Below are 21,586 nucleotides of genomic sequence, written 5' to 3'. Positions count from 1 at the left end.
AAAACAGGCTTTAGGGGTCTCCATACTTCACATAGAAGCCCTGTGGGGGCGGCTGACTGGACGTCTAGGGCAAGCTGGGTCTCTACTGCGGAGAAGGAACCGCAGGAACAGGGCATCTGACTGCGCCCCTACTACGGATAGAAGCAGCTTCGACTTCCCTCTGACGTCAGAGGTGCACTGTGACCCAACGTCTCCCACTGGCACCGACAAACAAAACACACCCCGTCCCACCTGCTTTCTTTGTGCCCCCTTTTCTCTGCCCTCTACATAAAAAGTCTGAAAATATTTCCTAGCAGTACTTATTTTTAAAATTTCTCCTGGTATTTGTTACAGTAAGGACTAGAAGGCCACTTAGAATTAAACGTTTATCTTCTGGAAATGTGAAAAGTGTTCACGTTTTAATTTCTGTCGTGAAGGGCTGCATATTTATAAAAGAGATTAAAAATGTACAGCTTTGACTAGCAGTCAAGTTTAAGGACTTCAGGGGTTGCTTTCACCTGTGATAGAAAAACTAAAACCTACAAGTGTGTTATTTTTCTTTTGGAAAACAGGATGGAAAGTAGAGGAAAATCACTCCGTCTAGCCATGGTTCAGTTCTAAAGAGAAGGAGCAGGACCAGGGTATTGGTAAGTTTTGTAATATTAAGAAAAACTAAGTAGAACAGGAGTCCCTGCACGAGGCGCTCGCTTGCATCTGGACATTCACGAGTGCTTGCACAAGTACCCCCAAATATAAATACTATTCTCCACCAAATGCACTGCAACACTCTAGTATCTACACACTCGAACAGGTCTCCTCTGGACTATTTTCAACTAGGTTTAGTGAATGAAGAGCCAAAAAGACTGTGCTACGAAACAGGCACTCCTCTGCATGGCTAGGGAGAATCTGGTCCTGTGGGACCCCAGGTGAGAAATGTAGCTGAAATGCACAGGAAGCTTAGCTAACCTATTGTCACAATACATACAAAGAGGTAAGCCATCCATTATATATGAAATTTCCCTTGGGCTACCTGGTACTACATTCCAAAACTCTCAAAGATGCAGATACTGAGATTAACTAGGGTGACCAATATTTCCACCTCTCAGCTGTGTAGGGTTAAGGGGAGGGTGTGGGAAAGGAAACTGCCTTAGTTATCCACATGTAGTGTTTTCACCCTTGATTTCCTAACAGAGATGTATACTTTATGCCTATAATCTAATGGAAAGAAAATTGTCAAAAGATCACTGCATTTTAAGATTTTACTAAACTCTGAACATTAAACTATGTACCTTTGATTTTTTTTTAATTGTAAGAGTTTCAAAACAAGGGTTTAAGTTACAATCCCAAAGTCTTTCTAGATATCTCCATCCACTCTTACTGTTGAATAAAATATCTGCCAAAGTGAAATCATTGATTTCCTTCTTTCTTTGAAGACAGTGAAAGTCCTAAAGATTTATAAAGACACAGGAAGGAACAGAGAGGCACACTCAATAAAATGACCGGTAACAGCAGTTTTTCCTCGAAGCTAGACTAAGCAGTGTGTTAACCAGTCAGCACAGAGCTCATGTCTAGATTTAAAGCAATCCAGTTGTCAATGTCGGGGAAAAAAGCAGTACTTGGAAAACAGAGAAAAAGACAACAATGTAAGACGACTCTGGGATTTTCTCATACTCAAAGTGAGCATACAGACAGAAACTATTATGGGATTTTCCACCTTTTACTTTCCAACATTCAATAATGGCTGCTCCGAATGTCCAAGAAACTGAAAACCAAAGGACCACGCGAACACACATCCAACCAACCACATATCATTCATTCCACTCATGCAACCATCCACTCAACAAAAGCCTTTTAAAGTGCTTACTCTGTGCAATTTCTGTATATTACTGAACTACTTCCACATTAGTGAAATGTCATCTGCTTTTTGTTAAGCATTCAAAGAACAGTTCTGGAAGATATGCAGAAAATACATCTATTTAGGGGCCTTTCTACCATGAAGACTGTTCAACTCTTGCTTCATAAACTGGATTCCAACTGCCAAGATGGGCAAAGATGCCTTAGGCAGTAGGGAGATCTTTCTGGCTCAGCATTAAAATATCAAGTGCATTTACTGAGAAAACCAGAAACACAGCAGTGAACCGTAACACTGACATCTGATGCTCCTATAGAAACTCTTGCTAAAAAGCTAAAATGACAATGGAAGTCATGATTCAGCTCCTTCGTTTTCTCTCCTGACAGTGGCCATGGGCTAATACCACATCTGAACTTTACCTGTCGTTCGGGATCTTACTTCCCTATTTCTGCTTACAACTGTGAATCATCTGCTGTTTAAGGACCTTTTGAACAGAAGCTCCCTAAGGCAAGGAGTGCCTCCTCCCCATGGCTCTGAAAGCACCAGAAACACCTCCACTTCGACATAGCTCACTCAGCCACATGGTAATAACACCAGGTAAGGTGAGAAAATTAAAACTCAGGAAAGAAGGGGCAAGCGATCACAAAAGAAAAAAAAGGAACACTGGAGGAAGAAGCCCCAGATACCCTCAGAAAGTGACCCAGAGGTGGCATTTTGTTTTCCGTTTCCAAATTTCAACAAATAAGCTGACTCAGAAAACAGAGCGAGTGTTCGCATCTTAGAATCCTGATGGCTTTCCCGTTCTGTGTGTCATCTCCTCCCCTTCTCTTCCCCTTCCCCGTCTGTCCCTCTTCTTCCCACTCCACCCGCCATCTCCTTTCCTCTCCCACTGCCTGCTTCCCCTCTGCCACCTCACCACAAGTGATGACACTGCCTCCAGCCCCAGGCCGGCCTGCAGCAGGCATCAGCGCTCTGGCCTCTTACTGCTCGAACTGCTCACTCATAGGGGGGCTCCCATCGCAACTTTCTACAGGCACCACCAAATAAAATGCTAAGGCAAATACATCGATAAAGTCTAAGGCAAGGGGGGGAGGGGGCTCTAACTGGGATTTGCAAGAGAAAAAAAATGCCCAATTATTTATTCTTTACAATACTGTGACTTTTAATTTTAGAAAAGAAATCCTTAAAAAAACAAAACCTATAATGTGATATGGCTGTGTGACTCTAAATTTACTAAAAATCATTGAATTGTACGCTTAGAACAAATGATGTGTAAGTTACATATCAATTAAATACCGTAATTTAAGGAACACCAGCATGGATGGGGGGAGGGGAAGGCCACGAAAATGAAATTCGATACATTAATCACCTGCCTACTTAACTTTCATCATAATTTTTTTTTTTTTGCATTTGTCCAGCAAAGTACTGAGGATAACTTTTTTTAACAAGAAAGAGACTGAAACAACAGAAGTCCTAAGTCCAACAAGGCCTGCTGAGAAACAGACCTTAACAAACCACGGAGATGTGTACGATAGATATTTAACGTATGTTTTTGGGAAGAGACTACAATGACAATGCCCGCCAGGCCAATACTTTAGGGTATGGCGATAGATGTAGTCCTTCTAATAACAAGAAAAAAACCCTCTACATTACAACTGAGAATTTTGTTTTAATACTCACCCATCCTCCCTTACCTCCCTTACTAATAAGGGTAGTGGGGAGTTAAAGTCAGAGGTGTAAAATGAAGTAGGATTCTTCCAATGAACCACTGACATTCCTGACACGTGGAGATGCAAAAGTGAGCAACTGAGATAATGGCCCCACTACTGCTCGGAGAACTCCCGGACATGGAGCATCTTATACAACACAGGAGAGCAGGGTAGAAGGAATGCCTAGCACACTTCCTGGAGCATTGGGAAAGGCTTTGCTTTCTTATTCACTCATTCAATTCTTTATTAAGAACCTACTGTGCACCAGGCAACTGTGGCAGGCACTAAGACAAGAGTCATGAACAAGACACTTGGTGAATGAGGAACATGGCGCTTGGTAATTACAACCGGAGAGTAATTTCCATGACGAAAATTACAGGATGCTATGCAATCACTTAGTGGGGAAATATCTCGTGGGATCTTAGGGCTGAGGGAAGATTCCCTATGGAACCGAGACGTGAAGGATGTGCAGGAGTTCTGTGGGGGAAGCAAGGAGAAAAGAACCCCAGGCAGAGAGAAGAGCATGGGCGAAGTCCCTGAAGGAGAAAGGAGTTTCTCGGTCAAGGAAGAGAATGAACGTGTGGCTGCAAGAGAAGAGTAGGGTAGGGGAAAAGTTGGGAGAGACAAACGTTAAGGTAGGATTTTGAAAGCCTTCTTGGGCCTGGCAAGACACAGGTGCAAAACTTTCAGGTGGAAGAGGCATCCACAGAAAGAGCCGAGGCCAGCACCCAGAGTCACGTGAGGACAGCACGGGCATACCCTACCGAACCCCCAGGGAAATCTGTAAGGTAGGAGGAGCCCAAAACGCTGCCGGGCTTTGCCTGACATGCAAAAAACTTGGGACTTTATTCTGGTTAAAAATCTTAAAGCAGCTGAGTGCTATCGGTTCTGCTCTTTAGGAAGATGGACCCGGGATAGTAAAGAACAGTAATGAAGCTGGATGACAGGGAGGTGAACCAGACAGGAGGGAGAACAGGTAGAAGGCTAAAGCAATTCTCCAGGGTGAAAGAGAAACCCGAACTTGGACCAAATGCCCCTCCCGCTCATGAGACTCATTAGCCACATGTACAGAGAAAGCCACTCAATCAGAACTAGAAAAGGCCTTCAGAAATCATGGACCCAGAAGGCTGTAGTGCCCCAGGCACTGTAACAACAAACCGACCCCCTTTCCCAAATGCCTACAGATTTCCAAATGCTGCCCCGGCGGAGGGCATCCGGGTGGTAGCGTCACAACTATCAACCACAACCCAAAAGCACTTCCTCTGTCACACCCAACAAGCAGTCTCTGCTTCATCATATCCTCTGGAAGGGACCTCACTACCTCATGCACAAGCTTCTCCCACTTGGGGATAATGGGCTCTAACACTTATCAGAAATCTCTCCCTCCAGGACTTCTTCCCAGGGGACCCAATGTTGCCTCTACATTCTCCTCCCCTGGAGTGCACTTCAAAGTCATGAAAACGACATAATGGATGTTCTCACTTTCTCTACTCCAGGTTAAACATCTCCAGGCCGCTGGCTCTAGGCCACTTATCCTCTGACCACGCCTCTGGTCACGTCCTAGGTGGCAAGGAAGAATAGTCCAGGTATGGCTAAAGGGGTCAAATCTGAGTGAAAGGGTCACTCCGTATCCAGTAAGTCAGGCTAAAATCCTACTGGGCCTTTTCAGCAACTCTACCAAGTTAACTAGCACAAATAAGCTTTAACTTCAAATCAGCCTTTCCTCAATGGTAGCCCAAGAAATGTTAGTCCCACAAGAAATTAGGCATTACTTGAAACACCTGTTTAATTTGGCTAATACCTGGTGAATGGCAGATCTTCCCTGAGCTGCGAATCTCAAAGAGAGTGAATATACATGCAGGGTTTTCCAAACAATTTTGGCTGTGGAACCTGGGATTAAAGCTTGGGAAATGCTGCCCAAGGCTTTTTCCTACTGACCATTTAGCCTAACCTTCTCCGTTCTCAGCCACATGAGGACAGAGCATTCTTCACAGACCTGTCCAATAAGTTCGACAGTCCGTACTTTCCACCGGAATTTTCTGCAATGTTGGAAACATTCTAAATCTGTGCTAATAACATGGTAGCCACTAGCCACATACAGATGGATACTGAGCACATGAAATAGGGCTAATGTGACTGGGAAACTTAATTTGTAACCTTATTTAACTTTGATTAATTTTAATTTAAATCTAAATAGCTGCATATGGCTTTGGCTACTATATTAGACATTACAAGCTCTATTTAAAGTATTATAAAGCTTAGCTCCAGTAACAACCCAATCACTACCTACCTGAAAGTCAAAGAAATGAGGTTTCTCAAATGCACCTTAATTTTTTTAGACACACACAGACATAGAGCTTGGCACTGTTGCCTTTGAAAGGAGGCCGACGTGGAAACCTGCAGAAAAGTTCTCCCTCCTGGGAATCATTTACTTGCTGAGGGCAAGCAGGCCATAATGCCACCCTAAGGATCTCACCAGACATCCAACTGTCACCAAAATGCATGGTCACACAGAACGAGCCAACTGGTCAAACCGTGGAACACGGGACAGCATTATAATCCCTGATGCCTCATTCAGTATTGTGAGGAAGGAAAAACAAAACAAAACAGATTTTAAACGAAAGGCTGTCCAATGTGAGTAATCAGAAAGTGAGACAAAATCCAAAGTCCCAATCTAGGCAGATTAGTCATTTTTGAACATTCCTTATATATACAGCACTGTCGTAACACGTTACCAGCACTGACAAAACGGCCCTGACTGGAAAGCAGACATGTCCTGTGAAGGCTGCTGGCATTTAATGAACGATCTCTGAAGATGGTCTTACGGGTGTCACATACTTATCAGGGGATCTCTGGTGATTTCAGCCAAGCTCACCTACATCAAACCATGTTATCACAAGCCACTGATTCCTTACAAAGTTAACAAGCAATAAGATGAGTTAACCTGGTGCCATTATGAGGCGAGAACACTGCCACCAGTGCATGTAACCACTGTATTTTGTTCATTTCCTCCCTGAGGCGCAATATGAAAGTGACTGATCACATTTTTCAACTTCCATTTTACAATTATTCTATACATGCAAAATGTGGTTCAGAGTAATTCAGTCCCCTATTAACCCAGGTACCAACAAGACAGCATTTGAGAAACACTCCTATCTCATACTATAGAAGGGGTATGTTTTCCATTAAATCAAAAGGACCAAATTTATGGCATGTCCAAAATAGAAATTGATGCATCATGGCTATTCTTGCCTTTTGGAATTGGAATTTAAATCAACACGTATTATCACTATTATGTAATTGTATACTATTTTCTACTATTTAAGTGCAATGAGCAACCAAATAAATCTACAGAATTCTAGAGGAAAACACTATTTGGTTCTACTCATTAGATAAGCTAACAGGGTAATAAAAACCAAGTTATGAGTTAAAATTAAATTTGCACCAGAAAGCATTCAACTTGGAATGGTCTCTTTTCCCTAGGTAAAGAGAAGAATAAAAATAAAAGGTTGAAAAATTTCACTCTTAATTTCCCTTTTATACCCTAAAATTTCCAATGACCAGAGAACTCTTGTCAAATGTGGTCAAAAGAATGATTTAAATTCTTTATTTCATTTACTAAATCAAAATTTTCACACACAAGGGAAGAAACAGCCAGTTGCTGGTAAGCCCAGGCCCCAAAGCCGGGCCCCGCCATGACTTCGCCTCAGCTTGGAGAGGACGAGTCCACAGGGGTCCTCCACCAGCCTTCTAAGCAGTTCTGCTCCCACTTAAGTAACTCAAGAAACAAGAAACGGGGGTTGAGAGAACGGGCACTGAAGGGGAGTCCGAATTTACTAGCATCTTTCAATGTTGCTGAGGCCCCGTAAGATCTACAGGTCTACAAGATGGCTCCTGAAATCACTGATGAAGACAGAGTCCACCCATAAGCTACTCATAAGAACAAAACTAACTTCAGCTAAGCAACCAGGTATTTTGACCATAGCCAGTCCCCAAATGGACTGACAAGTTTGTTTTTCTAGATAGCTTCGCAGGTGAAATACAGACCCCGTCCAAGACCACTGCGTCTCTGGAGGTGAGTCTACAGGTTAAACTCCGTTTGGATCTTTGCTTGCTGGCTGAGAAGATTCGGGTGTTGCTAAACTGGAAAATTAATTTTTGGAGCTAGAAGGGAATTACCCTCGGGGCTACCTAATATGCCTCACTGAGATTTTTAGCTAGTTGACAGCCCTGGGTTCGGTTTTAATTTACATTTCTTTTCCTCTCTAAGAAGGACATTGGAGAGGAAGATAACTAACTCATTCTTCCAAAAGGCAATGACTAAACGGTGGGGGGGGGGGAGGCTTGGTTCCAGGTCTTCTCAAAAAGGAAACTCAGAGCTTTGCTGCTCTGCTGCACCGATCCCTACTGCCGCCCAACAGCAGAAGGGGTTATGGTGTGCTAAGCTGAACGTGGGTAATCCCAAGTAATCCTCCGGTGACGGCATGCCGCCCAGGCTATTATTAACCTCATGTACAGATAAGGAAACTGAGGCTTAGAGAGGCGAACCACTGGCTAAAGGTCACCCAGCTTTACTTGGTTAGAGTAAGCCTTGCAATTTGTAACAGGGAGGCCAGGACTCAACCCAGATCCAACTGTCATCATTCTGGCATCTCCTGCTCATGGAACTGCCAATGGGGAGTTGATTATTTATAGCTCCTCCCCTGCAAACGAGACCCAAAGCGGGAGAAAGAAGAACTTCCTACTTACTACACTGAGGTCTGCCTTTTAAAGAAAAAACTTGTAGGCTGGAGAACAGAGATCAGTCCTACCCATTCCTAAGAGCCAAAAGAAAGTGGGAGAAAAAAACAGCTTCAGACAAGTGAGGACTCACTCATAAGCTTTCCTTAAATTCTGGTATTAAGGCTCTTACAAAATTTTTAGAACTTTTATGTGATAGTGACTCACTTTAATGACAAAAGTTGGCAATATCTTTGTCTAATGTCTGGGACTTCGGAAGTAGTCGTATATGATTGCAACAAGCACATCGTTAAAATATACATTGGCTGTAACTCTAAAAAATGTTTTTGTGAAATCTAACAGGAAAATGTTTTTTTCTGTGATTGTTTCCTGCGATATGTAGACACGTTTCAAGTGCTTCTGAACTACAATTACGCAACTCATTTCTAAAAAAAAGGTCTTGCAGGGGCGCCTGGGTGGCTCAGTCGGTTGAGCATCCGACTTCAGCTCAGGTCATGATCTCAAGGTCTGTGAGTTCGAGCCCTGTGTCGGGCTCTGTGCTGACAGCTCAGAGCCTGGAGGCTGCTTCGGGTTCTGTGTCTCCCTCTCTCTCTGCCCCTCCCCGGCTCACGCTCTGGCTCTCTGTCAAAAATAAATAAACATTAAAGAAAAATTATAAAAAATTAAAAAATTAAAAAAATAAAAAAAAGTCTTGCAGTTAAAACTAAATGTATTTAATAACTGCCATTCAGTATTATACGTGTGTTTTTAAATTTTAGAAGATGGGGTACACTAGCCACAAGCAATAAATATTAAGCAGGTACACTAATGAGCATGTGGGGGCTAAATTAAAAACAGACTTCTCAAAGTATGTGAATTTACCTCTTGTTCCTGTCAAACTCCAAAAAAATCCTTTCAGCTACCGTCCTGTAGCTTATGTACTAGTCTTCAGGGAATGTTTTTCTTTTTTTCTAAATACAATCACTTAATTTTTAAATAAAAACGTTTTAAAATAAATTCTAATGCCACAGCTGCCGTTTTGGCAGTGAGACTGTCACACAGAGAGCCGGTGTTAAAAGATCAGATTAAGAGCCTTCAGTCCTGGCACCGAGTGACGCTCGCAGCCATGCAAGAGTGATTTTCCATGCCTCTGAAGAGACAGGAAATAGAATTCATCTTCCTCTAATAACCTGCCTCTTCCCCTCCCTCCAGATTACGGTCCATCTGGCCTCGGGACAGAAGCGAGGAGTCTGATGCTCGCAGAATGCCCAGAAGATGAGACAAGGTGGGCAATGTTCAGACACAAAACATCAGAGAGGCCTGGGTTAGACAGGAACAAACGTGTCTGTGGCCCACACATGAAAAGATAGACACACACCGTAAGGAACTGAAAAGAGAGGAGCCAATTAAGTCCAAAGTAAGCAAAAGAAAAGATATACACAGAATTAGGATTCAGAAAATTATGACACACGTCATTCATTACACACAAGTCAAGGATTTCAACCAAGAAATGTGAAAAGTTTCGGGGAAATAAACAGTAAGTGGTGAGATCATGATGCTGTCTCCCCAGCTAAAGCAGAGAAAAGGAGTTGTGAGTAGCTCCCCATGGCTTTCCTCTGCAGGGTCCCACTTCCTTGGCCAAGTGATTCCAGTCCAGTCTTGCTCAGAACCACTACAATTACACACTCCCTTCCTGCTGGGCCCGCTCACACAAACAACGTAACTCATATGGGAAAGCAACCTATTTGCAAATGAGCTCCACCAACACCCCCACGACCTCCTTCCACGGCCGTGTATAAGCCCACAGATCCTGCAAAAAGGCCTCGGGAATAAGCTCCACCAGTGATTCTATATGGGGGTGTATGCCTGCAAAGGCCTCAAGTCTAATAGTACCTCGGGGATAGTTCAAACTCTCCCCTCTACCTTGGGGTGGAAGACCTCAGCGTGGCTACAGCTCTGTGGGTTACACATCCTTCCCCTCCCCCACCAGGAGGCAGAGTGGCCTCCCACTCTGGTCTGACTCTGCTTCCTAAAGAAATGCAAACAGCCCTCTTGACTCTGCCTCCCACTCCACCCAATCCAGTCACAAAAGCAAATCCTGAGAAGAAATAGGTAAACGGGGATATATCGGGCAGTGGTTTTGTGGTCACAGCGAAAGGGGGAGAAAGACAACTCATCCTTTGTTGTTTGTGGTCCAGCAGAGCATTTGAAATCAGGGTATTAACTCGGGTCCACGGTTTGTGAACATGAGCACCTCCATGGGATATGTATCCAATGAAAGGTACCCATGGTTACCGAGGTCTAACCTAGTTCAAACCAAGTAAGAAGTCGCAGAGGAATCCACGTATGTATGATACACGCCCATGCGCAAATGCCCGCTGCACGCCAACATCAGCACGTGCCCACTGGTGGGCAGGCAGAGGGACCGCTCTCCTGGACAGCAACGCCACAACACATCCGGAAAAGTGAAGGGTGGGACAGTGCTCCTAGCCCACAGCACAAAGCTCAGTGGCTGCGAGACATGCAGACAGTCCATGAGGTAGCTCCTTGCCTTCTGACGGCTGAGCTGACCCGAGCAGATGAAGGATTCAGTAATCCCGAAGCGAAAGTGATCTCTTTCTAGCACTTTCACCTCAACTTTGCTAACTACCAAAAGCAAACGAGCAAACCAGAGGAGGGGAAAAAAGCCACAAGGAAGCCACCGCGCACTAGAAATGCACCTTCTTGTTCCCACACAAGCGTGTCTGCGGACAGCGTGCACTTCCACAGTGGTGAGCAAGAGGAAGCGTGTGAGCCATCCAACAGGCCGTGGCCATGCATGAAGGCTGCGGTACCCAGAGCACGGAGCCCACGGAGCCCATCCCGTGCATCTTTTTCCAAGTGCACACACGTTGCTAAGACTTCAACCGGTAAGAAGTCTTTTGTAAAGCAGCCGGCCAAAAGTTACATTAGTTTGTCTGCTACGGAAAGCACTTTCTATGGACAGGTCTTCCGCCGGCTCTTAATGCCCGGTGACAAAAATGTAGGACAAGCCCTTCTGGGCGATTTTTCAATCTACCCTATTAGATGCCATTATGAAAACCAGTCATAATTCTGAGCAACACTATATCGTCCAACGACAGCAACACATTTTAACAATTGGATTTTGCTTCACACATTAGAAAATGTTCCATTATATGAACACAATTATATTCCGCTGAATGTTAATAAGATGTAGAAGTTGGAATGTGAACACTGTATCTTAGAAATGTGCCATACAAACACCAAGAGACTGACAAGGCCAAAGAGACAGTTCCACAATCTCTTTTCTGCAAAACCACTAAAATGGCACCTTCTAGCCCAGCGCCTCAAACCAACTGCCTTACCTCTTGGGACAGGAAGGGAATGACTTGTGCACAGATAGCATTCAGCCTCTTGACAATCTCTGCCTGTATAAAAATAAAAATAAAAAATAAAATAAAAAGGAAAGGAAAGCAATAAACAGAACAGTCAGCTGGTTACACATTCCCGAAATATTAACAGGATGATATTAAAACACACTTTATATTCTGGTTGGCGTATTTCCTAAGGAAGAGGAAAACTCTCATCAGCGAGCCCATTAAAAGGAGGCAGTGACAACAGTGCCACATTAATAGCACGATTTATTAACCAGCATTCATCTTAAAAAGTCAACCTTCAAGCACCAGGACAACATAAAAAGGAATTTGATTTTCATGACTGGGAATCAGTTTTCAAAAGTCTTCAATAAGACCCTTGTTCATTCTGATGTGTTTATTCATAAAACCTTGAGTTTTTAGAGTTTTGATAGTAAAGATACATTCTTCCCTCCATCCCAATTTCTCTCAGTTAGTAACTCACTGGATTTCTACAGCTGTGGTCTTTGCTTCAAGTCCCCAACCTCCCAAAAGAATAGCACCCAACCAAGTCAGGTAAGTTGATTAATTCAGATCCTTAGTTATAAATTCTTGGGAAATAGTGTATTTTCACCAATCATGAAAATTTCCAAATGTGTCCCGCCGCCTGGGCTTTCACTGTGCAGAAGTGTAGAACACAGTAAAATTTTCCTAGACTTAGCAGAAAGCAATTTGTATGTATATGAAAACTAACCTTGCGAACGTTAATTATTCCTATACTATAGAGCTGTGAAGTTCCAGCAATATCTGGTAATATAGTCTAATCTCTAATAATTTAAGTATAGAAATTTTCTATCAATAGGATACTACAGTAATTAAAAAAAAAAAAGACATACCCCCCCACCCCCCGCCAACTTTTCTTTAAAAATTTACCCAGAGCTTCACTCATGTTCATCTTAATTTGTATTATCAGATGGCTCCTTATACAGTTCGGTATGGGACATGTAAGCACAGGGTTTTTGTATACACATATATGCAAAATAGCTTATATTTTAATAACGGGGTGGGGTGAAGGACAGGAGAGAAGTGTTGAGAGGCAGAAAATGTAAAGCAATTACTATTCCTGAGACATTCTTAAAATACATTCCATCCAGGGTCAGTTTCTCATTTTATAAGAGGACAAAAATGCTCTTTTTCTTGCGAAGTCATTACCAGAATGACAGCGACACTCTACTTGTGCAATCTAGGTTTCCTTCTTTCATCAGCAACCCTTTTGACTTTGCAGCTATGCAATCTTTTAAATGCCAGCACCTTAAAAACTCTGCCAGCCAAGAGAAAACACAAATTCACCATGAAGGAAGTTTCAAACCTAAGCTTTCCACCCCAGCCTGCATTCCTAACAGGATGGACAAAAACCCAGCACCAATATGCAGCAGTGAATAAGGACCCAACTGCGCTGACCTGATTTAATTTACTGCACTGGCCCCATGGAGCATTTAGCTACCCTTTAAGAATGCTTAAACCACCATGAAAAGCTGCAATGGGAATCACCAAACCACTCTCCACCTGGACGGACATACCACAGTGGTTATGGGGTGAAATTCCTGTGTGAGCTGAGAAAATAGAGTAGCATTCACCAGACCGAAAGCATTGCATCTCAAAGGCATTTGGTTGTTAAGCTTTTTGTAGGGAGAGGTGGAGGGGGAGAGAATAAAAGATAATGAGACACTTTGGGGCAGACCAAACTGATGATTCTAATGCTTAGAACCATCTGCCAAGCATATTTTCCTCATTATGTTGTTTACATAAATAAAATAGTCCCTTGCTAGGAGGGTTTAAAAATGTGTGGGCACATAAGAAAACTGAGTTCTTTAGTTTGCCTACATAATCTAGGCAATAAAAACTACTCTAAGGAAACTTACCCATCAGGCAAAATAAAGACCAAAAGGTATTTATTTGGCCTCTTCAATTTTGGACCCAGGCTATTTTAAGTCTGAGCAACCTTGGGAGGAAAAACAGCACATTGAGTATTCTTAAGAATAAATTTAAAAAGTTCATTTATTCCCGTATATTTAACATACATAACAGAAAAAGGGGAGGATCTTCCAAACTTTTTCTTTATAGGTCTCCCTTTGTTCAAAAGACTTCTTAATTTCTTTAAGTTGTCATGCCAATGGATTTTTCATGGTCAGGCTAATTGGCAGCGGGGGGGGGGGGAATGTGTGTGTGATTTCATAAAATTAAGCAGGTCATTCCTCACTTTGAAAGCTAAAGTTGCCTCGGAAACACTGCTGCTTCCATGGTCAACTAATTTTGTCTCTTTTGTCCCACAGGACCCAGCTTTAGGGAGGCATCATTTATTTACAGGCCTTTCCACTGGGCTTCAGTGATCAGCCAATAATACTGTGGACACACACTTCTAATGGCCTGTGTTTTGAAACTGAGTCTAATCTAATGGCGAGGGGCCCAAACTCCTTTTCCAGCACAGCCATTAAAGGATGTAGGTTATTGCTGTTGTCACCATTGATATTTGTCATTGTAATGTAATTAGGGCCCTAAAATGATGCATTACAGCCCTTGGCACAGCTTCTATTAAAATCTTTTCTTCTGCTCACTGAACTGCGACCTGCTTTCTGATGAATAACAGACAGACAGCTTTAGGGTAAGGAGCAGATTCATCAAAGAAGTATTTTTCAGCTTTGGGGAAAGAGAGGGAAAAAAAAAGGCAACCTAGGAGGAAAAGCACTAGGGGAGGAAAAGCCACAATACACATTTGAATTTCATCTGACCACTTGAAATTCTGATTGCGTCTGATGAATCTTGCTTAGACAATATATCCCCAGTCTTCGAATCACATGGTTAATCAGGGCTCTAATCTGCTATCCATCAGCCTACGCCAGGGCTGCAGCTTCCAATCAGATTGATAGGTGATGTGGCTCATGCTTCCCTGAGCAAGTACATTCACAGATAACCCATTTCAACAGGCAAGATTCTGAAATACTGCTGTCAGGGCTGCTGGCTCTGTTCTCGTGGTATTCGAGGCCTTACGGACACTGCCAGACTATTGTCTGTAGATGCCCACAATATTCCAAAATGGCATTAATGGCCCCAGTGAAAGGACGATTGTGCCAAAACAAGACAAAATCATTTGTTTTCACAGCCATAATTTGTGAAATCCATTAATAATCTTTGATACTTCTATATTATGTCTTCCTCTAGCCATCAAGACGGTCATTTAAAAATAAGTTTTACATGTATTTTCCTTCTCTCAATTCACTACCATTCTATGAACTGCCCCTGTAATTTCCCACCTTTATGCCACCTTCCAATAAAAAGAACCAACAAATGACCACCCCCCCACACACACATGCACACAAACCCAACAAATTGGGCAAAATATTTTAGAAAAGGGCATTCTATGAAAATACCTTGGCTGCGCACTCAGCGCTTGGCACATGAATGCTGACAGTCTAACTAAGTAGTTAGTAATGGAACAGAAAAACACAGGCAAAAAGCTTTCATCCCTTTTTCCTTCACACTCCAACTCCGTAACTATCGGAAGATGTATTAACTACCTTGCAACATGGGAAAGCAACATCAGGCATTGAAAAGAATGCCACATTTCAGTCATTAGATTAAAAAAGTAACAAATCCTGGAGAACACGATATCAAATACATATTTTCTTTATCACTTACAACAAATGACATTAGTCATTTAAGTAAGACAAAAAAACTGGCTAAGCCTACCCTTGAATTGAATTACATCCCCTCAAATAGTTGTAACATAATAAAAATCTAATTTTTATTTAGATTACTTCCGCCTAGATGATTTCCTTAAAAAATTAAACAAATTTTATTTTTATGACATAATAAACTTGAAAGAAAGTACAGATAACTTTATTTTAGTAATCAAAGAGATGTATCAGAAGCAATTATTGGCTTAAAAAAACATTTCTTGGAGTTTTAGTCTCTCATCAAAATAGGAGCCATACTACTACCCAGTACTGTTGAAATAAAACAGAATAACAAAACATTACTAAGAAACCATTTTAGCAGCCCAATCAGAAAACAACAACAAAACACAACCAATTATAGTTTCAGAAAAACATTCTTGAAGAATAACATTTCACAATTAATTTGCTTTCTACACAGGTTTCTTCGCCAAAAACATTTTCAAGAGAGACTCCGTTTTTTTTAAGTTTTTATCAGGAACATACATTCACCAATTAAATAAAACACTTCTAAAAAGTGATGAAAACGTTCTTCTTATTCCATCTGAAATCCTTTCTGGAGTATGTACAAATAATCTTGCAAGCCTCTCCTTCACCCAGAACCAAAGATTGTAATTTTTTATTTCAATCAGAAAATCAATTATCTTCATTTGTTCATTGATCTGTTCCAAATGTTCTAAGAAATGGCCTAACTTCGGGAACTGATCCTGCTTGCCCCTAGATTAAAAAGTCAGAGGACTAATGAGAAAGTCTTTCCGAATCACTAAAAATCCAGACTAAACATAAGGAAAAATACTCAAGTAGGACTATTTCTCTAAACTGACAATCCAGGTTTGATCTTGTCATCAAAGCTGAACTTTACGTACGAAAGAAAGAACATATAATGGACAAAACTAATTTTATGGATTAAAAAAAGAAAAGCCAGATTGGAATAAGGCATAGAGATCTAGATCAAAGGTACTGTCCACATTGCTGGCAAGCTGGTAAACTAGACGGCTAAGTTTTATTTTAGTTCACGTACTTATTTTGCACAAAATATTTTATACTGCTTAATAGAGCAATAAATGAAGTGATACTGTTATAAGAATCAAGTTAATAAAACATCTATCAGTTTCCATAAAAGGCTGATTCAAACTAAGACTTTTTTTTTTTTTTTTTTTTTGGTCCAAGTATTAAGACTTTTAAAAGCTGTCATCATCCCGCTTCCTCTAACAAGAAAGAGGTACTATCTTGGAGTACTCAATTAGTCTTCCCTTGAACGATATGAAAGTGCCAATATTCAACTAATTTTTAGCCACCACCCAACCTCCGCCTCCCCCAGGGAGTTGAACTAAAGCAATGATTCTACTGACAATAATACCACAAAGCGGTGTCAATCTGCTTTGTGCTTTGAACTCATATTTATGCTAATTTACTGAGCGCTAAGTATGCTATAAAGTACCCAGTATGTTGTTCAGTTAATTGCATACAATGAAGTACCTCATTTGTTTGTCCTAACAAGATATATGGGTGCTACCATTTGTGGCGCCAGTACAAGAATACTCAGGACAATGCCTTTCCTGAAGAGTATGGCGGTATGCCTGTGTTTCATGAAAACTACTCCAATCTGTCCCTAAAGGCAAGGCTGTATTTTATTGAAGCTTTTTTGCAATGATTAGAAAAAAGTGCCCTTTCCTCTCATCTCTTGAGCTTTCTAGGTCTTTAAGGGAAATCCAGATAGTTGCCTATTATCCTTACTACACCTTCTGGGATCTCGTTATTGTGTTTAAATACTACTCCGAGCGTTGAGAGTGATGTATTATCAAGGTTAAGAACAATGATCGTTGTGCCAGACATCCAATTACTCCTACAAGGTCAAATCATTTCGGCTCTCAAGTCTGAAAAACACTGTAACCAATGTTATCGTGATTATGTTCCATTCCACCAGAGGGGAGCGGCAGGGAAAACGGGGGAAAAAGATGGGAGGGAAAAGTGGGATGTCAGGAGTGGGAAGAGAAAATGACCTTCCCTGGTGGGCTTAACTTTAGCCTTCATGGAACACGGTGTTGCTGGTCAGAGAACCTGATTACTCTGAGTCCTATGACACTCATGTCAGTGTGTCATAGCAAAGACATGCCTGCTACTTTCTGATTTCTTTTTTCTCTTTCCCTGTTTCCAAATCAATCTCTCACACGCGCTCTCTTTTCACCTTACTGTTTCCTACTGACATAAACATACAAATACCTTCGTAAGTCGATTTACAAGTAAGCGTTTTCATACTTAGTGATAATGTAAGGGGACAGATATTCCTTGTGCCCATGGTAGGTGAGTATCATTTACCTTGAGTTTTCCCAACACTATCTATGTGATTAAACGGTATGTGGGAAACTTTGGATACTGGAATAAAACCAGCAAGACAAATAAAAATATTAATGGTTCTTCAAGTTCTCGTCAAGGATATGTACCTCCACGAAAGCAATAAACCGCCTTTCATACACTGAGAGCCATGCTCTGCTTCTCAGTCTATCCTCTTACGTTAGACTAAAGGCTTCCTGGTCTGTTTACCTCCATTTTGCATAAAATCTGTCTATATCTACGTTCTTCGGCATTTCTTTTTCTCTCATCCTTTCAATTCTAGCACGGCCTCTACTGGCTTCCCCTCACCCCTCCCAATCATATAAAATCTCAAGTCTCTGAAGCCATCACTGTCAAGATACCCTTCTAGCCCCTTAGACTCTTTTCTTGCCTTGATAAATAGCCAGTTCCTATCAGAACCAGGATGCACTCCTCTGCTGTTTGCACTCATACTGCTCGGCCAAACACCCCCACTACCAGCCGGGTCCAGGCAGAGCAGGCAAGTGAATCCATGGGCCTCTACCTGGCTAGAGCAGAAAAGAATAGCATCCCCAAGATGGGGGTGAATAACCCATCCAAGGATGAGCGAGAGACCCCGTGCCTGAAAGTCCCAGGACTCGCTGCCGACTCACCTTTTCTGTCTCAGCCCAAAGATACCTCTGGCATCTTCACTCCCCATCCTCTGATTCCTTCTCCCAGTCATTCTCTGGCCCACTACAGCCCTTTTCTCACTGCATTTATAATCATCTGAAATCATCTCACATGTTTTTGTTTACATGCAGGAGAGCAGTGCTCCTCAAACTTTAATGTGCATACTAATCACCCAGGAATCTTGTTAAAATCCAGGCTGGAGTGAGGCCTGACCATCTCCACTTCTAACAAACTGCAAAGAGACACAGGCGCTGCGGGTCTACAGGCCGCACCCTGAGCAGCAAGGCTCTCTGGGTGCGGTCTGCAGGCGGACCGCAGGCTCAGGGAAGGCAGAGATCTCGGTCTGCAGCCACCTTGAGGAGCGAGCAGAAGGCGCTCACAAGGATCTGCTGAGTGGACAGAAGCAACCGCAGTTGAGTCAGGTGGCGGGATCTCCTCAAATCTCTGGCAAGCACACTAAAGTTGAGAATAGTCAGGAGCATTTCACCCACAAAGGAGTATCTATCTGGAGGTCCTGCTTATACTCTGATTTGGTTTGTTTACCTTCCCAACACACATCTTTTCTGGCATTCAGGATGCCGTGCTGCTCAAAAAGAATAATAAGTAATCTCGGTGGGTGACAAGAGGAAATGCAAATCCACTCTGGACAATTCCTGGCTGATAAGTAAGTGACTAAAACTTCCATTCCAAAACCTTAGCAGGATATGTGTTTTAAAAGGTATTTGAGAAATACGATAAAGGCGATGCCACTCAAAGCTCCCTCCTGAGATTACTCACACCAGACTGATCACCTCACCCAGCTGAACTAGGCTATTTGTTAGACAGCACAGTGGGGGAGCACCTCGTATGCGGAGTTGGGTGAGATCTCCACAATGGTATCTTCAGAGTAAAACAGTGTGATAACTCTTACAGCCCAAGGAAGGGCCCAGCCCGAGCCAGGCACTGGCAGCCATGCTCTCCAAGGAAGCAAAAGAGCAGTTCCTGGTAATCAGCGCATAGCTGGTCACACGCACCCTCCCACACGTGCAGTGCCGTGCACACATGCCGACCCCACCCAGAAGGAGGACAGTCAGAGCCAAGCTTGGGGAGCCACGGTCACAGCCCCAGCACGAGGGCTCATACAGAGAACGCACCATTGGAATGCCTTCCAAACAAGGGCCAGAAATCCCGGGGATCCATGCAGAGTTTCAAATATGCAGATCCCCTCCCCACCTTCCCTGACAAGCCAGTTTGAATACTCTCACTGGAGGGGGGATGTTGTTCCCCTAGAACCTACTAACTCCTGACACATTTTGTGTGTTCTTTGTCCTTCCTGCAATGTATCCCACACAGAAGTCCACCATCACTCAATGACTCCTCACCCAAACTCTCGTAATGACTCACACAGGTGTGAACCCCACAGGCTGGGAGAAGCCACAGTGGTAGGCTGGTTAAGAAATTAAAAAACAAAACAAAACAAAAAAAAAAACAAAAAAAAGGAGTCCCACAGACTGTCGTCTCTCTATACTCAGAAAAATAGCATTATCTCTACAGTCAGGCTCATATCTTTAAAAAAAAATTTTTTTTAATGTTTGTTTATTTTTGACAGAGAGAGAGAGAGAGAGAGAGAGTGGGAGAGGGGCAGAGAAAGAAGGAGACACAGAATCCGAAGCAGGCTCCAGGCTCTGAGCTATCAGCACAGAGTCCGACACGGGGCTCGAACTCACGAACTGTGAGAATGTGACCTGAGCCAAAGCCAGAAACTCAACCGACTGAGCCACCCGGGTGCCCCTCTTTCTTTTCCTTTCTAATACTTTACTAGACAGGTTGAGAAAATTAAAAGTACAGGAAACTCCTACCATCCCCTTTTGCTCCAGTATCCCTAGTTACTTTTCAAATGTATTTCAAGCTGCTTTTAATTAAATTGTGCAGGCAGTTTAAACATTTAAACGTGTACCTTAGAAAAAGCCAAACCCACAAATGTATGGCTGCCTTTCTGTCCATTCAACAAATATTTGTTAGGCACCTACTATTTGTCAGGCCTATTTTAGGTGCTGAATGGAGACACGGGGGTGAACAAGACAAGTAAGTTCCTGCTGTCATAGAGTTCACAGTGCGGGAGGGGGAGACAGAAGCAAACATAAAAGTATATGGAGAGGAATCTGAGAAACAAGAAGTGCTGAAGAAGGTGAAATGGGGGGGGGGGGGGCTCTAAAAGAGAAACCTGGGATGGGACGTGGATCTGCTCTGGATGAGATGATTAAAGGACAAATAAAGAACGGACTTGAGAGTGGGGAGATATGGCTGGAAGCAGCATCGCCCAAAGCAGGTTCCACACGGAGTCTGGCAGATGTTATTAACAAGTGTCGTATACATAAAGCACTCCCTGACCAGATGACCTCGCGGAGCTCAAACAAAGTGAAACAGGTTCCTTTGCTGTTGGGACATCTCAGACCTTTCATTTGATAGTGTTTAGTCACAAAACTTTGGAAAGGAGGACAGAAAACACACGGCATTGATCAGACCTGTTTGCGGAACCCTTTCCTCTCAAAGCTCTTAGAACGGATCACATTTTGTGGGAAACACTGAGCTGGTCAAGGATTTCCAGGCCTGACTTTACACTAGCATTACAAGTGGATCCTTCACAAACACCAACGCCCAGGCCTCACCCTAGACCAATGAACTCATGCTCTTGGAGGGTAGAACCCATGCTTCAGTATATTATTTTACAGCTCCCCAGGTGATTCTAATGTACAGGCAGAATTGAAAACCATTAAGCTAGAGCACAGGATGCGTGAAATAAAAAACAGAGTGGAAAATAAGGACAGAAAGGGCTCATGAGGTCAGACCGTGGAAGGTCCTGAATGCCACACTAAAGAGCCTGAACTTTATTTGCAAGGCAGCAAGGACCTATCAAGGGCATTTCTAGGAAAGCTGTGATAAATACCAGACAGGAGGTCAAGACGTGCCAGTGCATTTCTGCCCTCCACCCCTTTCTTGCCACTGATTATACTTGAGTGGCTGTGGAAGGACAGAAGAGATTTATAACCACAAAACATACCACAAAAGGAAAGATGGAGGATGAAAGATAACTTCAGAATAGGAACAATATGAATTCCCACAGCACCACAAACTTAGGAAATTCAACAAGACATTTTCAGATACCAGCTCATCCATTCACTCCTACTCTAAGCTAGCAGCTGTGGTAGAAACAGCAGAGAATGCTGAACTGATCTGGACTCCAGTGTTTATAACCTAGCAAAAGCAAAGACCAAATGG

At 42.7% G+C, this 21,586-nt stretch overlaps 1 protein-coding gene across 8 annotated transcripts in view; it reads right to left on the bottom strand.

Moving 5' to 3' along the window:
* The window catches only part of TLE4 (TLE family member 4, transcriptional corepressor), a 141,763-nt gene that overhangs the window by 95,717 nt on the left and 24,460 nt on the right, over positions 1-21,586 (bottom strand). For 5 of the 8 annotated variants that reach the window (XM_047102527.1, XM_047102537.1, XM_047102562.1 and 2 more), the window contains one exon: positions 11,625-11,687. The exons of the other annotated variants lie outside the window; for them this stretch is intronic. In XM_047102527.1, the coding sequence (XP_046958483.1) occupies positions 11,625-11,687 (63 nt within the window). The remainder of the gene's footprint in view (positions 1-11,624; positions 11,688-21,586) is intronic. 8 annotated transcript variants of the gene reach the window in all.

Source organism: Lynx rufus, unplaced genomic scaffold (assembly GCF_022079265.1).
Source record: "Lynx rufus isolate CCGP_SWC_20201006 ecotype Redwood Valley unplaced genomic scaffold, mLynRuf1.p SCAF_10, whole genome shotgun sequence".
NCBI classification, from domain to species: Eukaryota; Metazoa; Chordata; class Mammalia; order Carnivora; family Felidae; genus Lynx; species Lynx rufus.
The sequence above is the reverse complement of the archived record's forward strand: the minus strand, read 5'-3'. Positions and strand labels throughout refer to the sequence as shown.